At 43.5% G+C, this 4,728-nt stretch overlaps 1 protein-coding gene across 1 annotated transcript in view; it reads right to left on the bottom strand.

The window, feature by feature from the left end:
- LOC103370571 (RAC-gamma serine/threonine-protein kinase) overlaps positions 1-4,728 on the bottom strand; it is a gene marked incomplete at its 3' end in the record, with an annotated part of 43,508 nt that overhangs the window by 639 nt on the left and 38,141 nt on the right. Inside the window, exons 10-11 of the mRNA XM_008299670.1 lie at positions 1,818-2,032; positions 404-491 (exon numbers count right to left, since the gene is read on the bottom strand). Coding sequence (XP_008297892.1) covers positions 404-491; positions 1,818-2,032 — 303 coding nt within the window. The remainder of the gene's footprint in view (positions 1-403; positions 492-1,817; positions 2,033-4,728) is intronic.

Below are 4,728 nucleotides of genomic sequence, written 5' to 3'. Positions count from 1 at the left end.
GAAGACAGTTGAGGAAAAGAGGATGTGAAGAAGAGGATAACTGGTAAAATGTGATCCAGGAAGGTAAGACCGGCTCTAAGTCATACGAGGAGGCTGAGTGTCTGCGCGACATGCTGTAGGTGTTGACTGATCGACTCTCAGGATACAAACACACACCTTCTCTATAATACCCTGCACTTTACACAGCTGCTTGTCTGTTCTCGCTGGTGGATGCTGATACGTGTGGCATGACAGAGACTGACTCACTGTGTATAAACACAATTCATGGCACAATCACACAAAAAATCAACTATGGTGCAAATTTGAACTCAAATAATCTACATATGGGAGTGAGTGAGTGACTCTCCACCATCCTGTTGTACTTTATAAGACTGCACAAAAGAACACCACAGCACAAACAGACCTTTTTATCGTAGACGTCCTGCCAGTCGACACCAGAGAAGAAACTGTGTCTCATTATCTCTTTAGCGTCATCTGGTCCTCCTCCAAGCCTACACAAGAGATGCGATGTGACAAAACTTTCCGATTAGATTTCAACAAACCAGTCAAACAGAAACTAATCATATCTCTGTTGAAGGTTTAGTTGACCTAAAACATCACGTGGAATAAATGCAAACCAGACATTGTGTGGTCGTTTTCATTCAAGCTGTGATTCCTTTTTCAGGTATGTCGGTATGTTTCTTTTAAATGAGCAAAATGACTGAAATGAATTCCTCTGTGTCACAACGTGGCAACTAAGAGATGGTTTTAAATGTTCGAATCAAAGATAAAACCTCTTCCCTACCGCTCACTTTGCCAGTTTTCTGCTCTGTACAGTACATCTGTCCACATCTATATTTTCTGTGACCTCTGTGAGGTTCCTGCTCTGGGACCAAGCTGTATCTGTTATAAAAGCACAACCGCTGCCATTTCTCAGCGTTTGCAGAGCGTGGCACATTTAGTGAAAAGGCCTCTGAGTACTGTGACTCAAATAGATGGAATATTTTGTTGTGCTTCATTCAGTGGCAGCCAGGCGCACATTTTTGACACGTTGACAACGTTAAGTTAAAGTTAAAACTGCTAAAGTTATGTAACCGCAGTTTTCTGGTGGCAAGTTTGTATGCATTATTCAGCTATAACTGACGACATGATCAAATGTTTCATCAGGTTGCAGCTATATTTTTATTAAAAGAATACTTTCATACCCACATCTAAAGGAGTATGTCCATATAGTCACAGAACCTTGTTATTAAATGAGTATTATATGGCAGACTGTGAGCCAGCAGCCTGATTCAGCCACTTTTCTAAATAAACAGTTTGCAACGTGACTGCAGCACTGATTGACTCTAATATTAATAACGATGAACGAGGCATAAAGGCAGAAATAAGGGCGTCAAATAGGTTAGAAGGTAGTTTATTGTATTGTTAGCTTTTGTGCTATTTCAAGGAAATGAAAGGATAATTTGCTGCATTTTTATATTTACTGCTTAACCGATAAACTATAGTGAAAAAAAAGATTAAATTCTCTGTGGTGCTCAAAGGCAACCAGCAGCTTTTAATGTGTTTTCTTGCGTGTTGCTTTATACATGTGTTGATGTCATGAATCAGTCGACATACCTGAAATGTCGACACGACAACACAGACCGATTTGGTGTTTCTGTCTCGCTGCTTTAACGATGATAAATCTTTTAGCAGTTAACAAAGTATACATATTTCACCCGGCTTATGCAAATATTTTATTTCCTCACAAAAAAAAGTGTCATCCAGGTCGTTCATTTAGGCCTCAGAGTTGTGCAGCTCTTACTGACTAACTGTAGGGTTTTAAGCTGGACACACACCGTTTGTTGGGGTCTTTGATGAGTAGACCAGACAGCAGGGACTTGGCGTCGGCCGACAGAGTGCGCGGGAACTTGATGTCCTCCATGAGGATGAGCTCGAACAGCTTCTCGTGGTCCTGGTTGTAGAACGGCAGTCGGCCGCACATCATCTCGTACGTCACGACGCCCAAACCCCACCAGTCCACCGCCCGACCGTAGTCGTTATCCTCCAGGACCTGAACGGAGTGGAGAGAGACAAGCATGCACAAATTTTAAAATGGGACCATTTGTTTTATTGGACATCTGGTTGTATTCTGCATATCTGCATTTATTTTATTGGACAAGACCGAGTGCCCACGGTGTTTGAGGAGAGACAGATGAGCGAGGAAACTCAGCAAAGGACAGTCAATATGCCATTATGCTGGAGGGATAAATAAAACGGTAAAAGTTGTCTGAGATGAATAGACGTGGCTGCACAGATAACAAGGGCTAAAAGTGAAGACAGTCGCCCTTCTCTCAGTACACAGACACACACATACAGAGGCAAACATCATGGGATGGCAGGTCTTCAGAGGCCCCTGTTACAGTAAGGGAGTCAGTGTGTTGGCGGGGCCCACCAGATGCCCCCCTGGTCGCTGCCAGCTCTCCCTGGCACACTGAGCCTCTTCTGGCAGGGACAGACAGGAATGTCCCTGGATTGAAAAGGCAGGAGCAGCTCGCAACCTGAGTCAGGGCCAGTCCAAACCTCCAAGACGGGGAGCACTGCGAGCTGCTGTGTTGTGTGCGTGTGTTTTGAGTAAACATGTGCTGTGTGGTAAGTCACTTCCGTATCAAAGTCTCGTGTCTGGGCTGCCTTCCTGCTCCTCTTTCCTGACTGCTCTCCTTGCACTGTCCTCTCCATCCCGTCTTATCCCGACTTCTCCATCCTCTAATCATGCCTTCCCTCGCTCGCTCCTTCTCTTTCATCCTCTCATGTGCCCGTTTGCTCACCTCTGGAAGGGAGAAGAAGAAGAGGAGGAGGAGGAGGAAACGGGAGGTAGGCGCGCGGATAGAGAGGTATTTCAGGTGCTGTCGAGGCCCTCATTAACATAATAAGCTTATTAACATGATGAGTGTACGTGTGTGCACGCGGGCTTGTGTGTGACAGACAGACAGACAGGGCTGGAGAGCAGCCAGAACAGCATATGTTGTACATCTCGCCAATAATAATAACATCTCACTCACTGTTAATAATGGACCAGTCGGGGTGGACGTGAGCTAACAGACACCAACACATGACTGCAAACATGCACAAACATACTCACACAAAAAACCTGTTTGTAACACAACTATTCTAAATTACATGATACAATTACACAGTGAGTGTCATAATATCATAAGATTTAAAAATATAGCCTGCATACTGAACTAATGCCAGCCATTAGCAGTAGCTGCGTGGCAGATGCAGAGAGGACAGGTGTCATAAATACATAAATAGCCGAGGCTGAACAGAATAGAGTCTCGTTATCCGAACTGCAGACTGACAAACTGTGAAAATCCGACAAACTCACAAGAAAAAACACTTAAATGTAATGCATACTGAATAATTGTGCTTTGATGTTCCACGCTGACATATGCTTGAATGTTTACAACTTCAATAGCTGTGTCAAAAAGTGAAAAGAAGGTGGTTTGAGTTCACAGAATTTCACTTTCACAGATGAATATCCATGAGTTTGGCGTTTCAAAATAAATCTGTATAATACTTCTATGAATAAATCAATTTGATATGATGAAAGTGACGTAATCAATAAATAACTGCTTTACGGGCAGTTTCATGAAAAAAGTGAGCATTCGGGAGCCAAAAACAAATCTTGTTTCAGTCGCTGTAAGTATTCAGTGATCAGGAATCCTGCATCTTAGAAGCTACAAAGAGATGTAAAGCTACAGTATAATGAAGCGTTGGTAGAAAACAGGCTTATTCCTTTCACATTTTACTTGGCAGTTCTTTCCCAGTTCTGGTGTCAGGTTCGGATAAGTTCCCCTAACTCAAAATCATGTAAAATGTCATCATGCGCGATGTGAGAAAAAGGAAAAAAAAGAAAAAAGAAACACCCAACAGCTGCCTGTGAGCTTCCACAGCAGCTCAATACCACACAAAGCTGGTCATTAACTGACTGAGCTCGCACACTTGACACTAAACTGCTAATGATGCAGGCGGCTGCTTCAGCGTGTGCAATGTACGTGGAAGTGAATAAGAGAGTTATGAGAGCTATTTTATGTGTGAATGTGTGTTTGTGTGAGAATTAAGCTGGTCACCCAGTTGGCAGCTGCAGAGAAGAGCTGGGGGAATGAAGCGCGCCGCCAGCTCCAGATATACTATTGACTGGTACGGCTGGAGGGATAACACTGGCTTAGACTGCTGGGAGACTGTCAGACACACACATACACACACACACACAGCAGATGGAATATTTATCCGTCCTCATCAAATTCATAAAGTTTTGAGAGTGAGGCAAACTAGGAGATGTTTGGTGTTGTTTCAGTCCCTGCAGCTTGAGGAGGGACACAAACACACATCAACGCACAGTTTATGAAATTCAGAGCAGCTCGCAGGGCTGTTTTTCGGAGCTGATCTACAGAGCCGTGTGCACTGTGTGTCGAATCGTGTATTAAAAAAAAAAAAAGAAAAGAAAAGAAGAAAGGTACAGAAATGTATACAAATCAAGCTGTCCAGTTGGGCATGTATATGTATGTGCATGTCAGTGTGTGCAATAGGAGAGTGTGTTTGTTTGTGTGTCCTGGGACCAAAGAAAGTGGTGGCAGCTCGGTAGCAGGCAGGGAGCAGATTAATCCACACAGAGCCAGAATGCTGCCCCACAGCCTTAGGCATGGAGGCATTGGAGTGTGTGTACAGTATGTGTGGTTATGTGTGTATAATTTAGAAAAAAAAAAA

Source organism: Stegastes partitus, unplaced genomic scaffold (assembly GCF_000690725.1).
Source record: "Stegastes partitus isolate 25-593 unplaced genomic scaffold, Stegastes_partitus-1.0.2 Scaffold1444, whole genome shotgun sequence".
Lineage (NCBI taxonomy): Eukaryota > Metazoa > Chordata > Actinopteri > Pomacentridae > Stegastes > Stegastes partitus.
The sequence above is the reverse complement of the archived record's forward strand: the minus strand, read 5'-3'. Positions and strand labels throughout refer to the sequence as shown.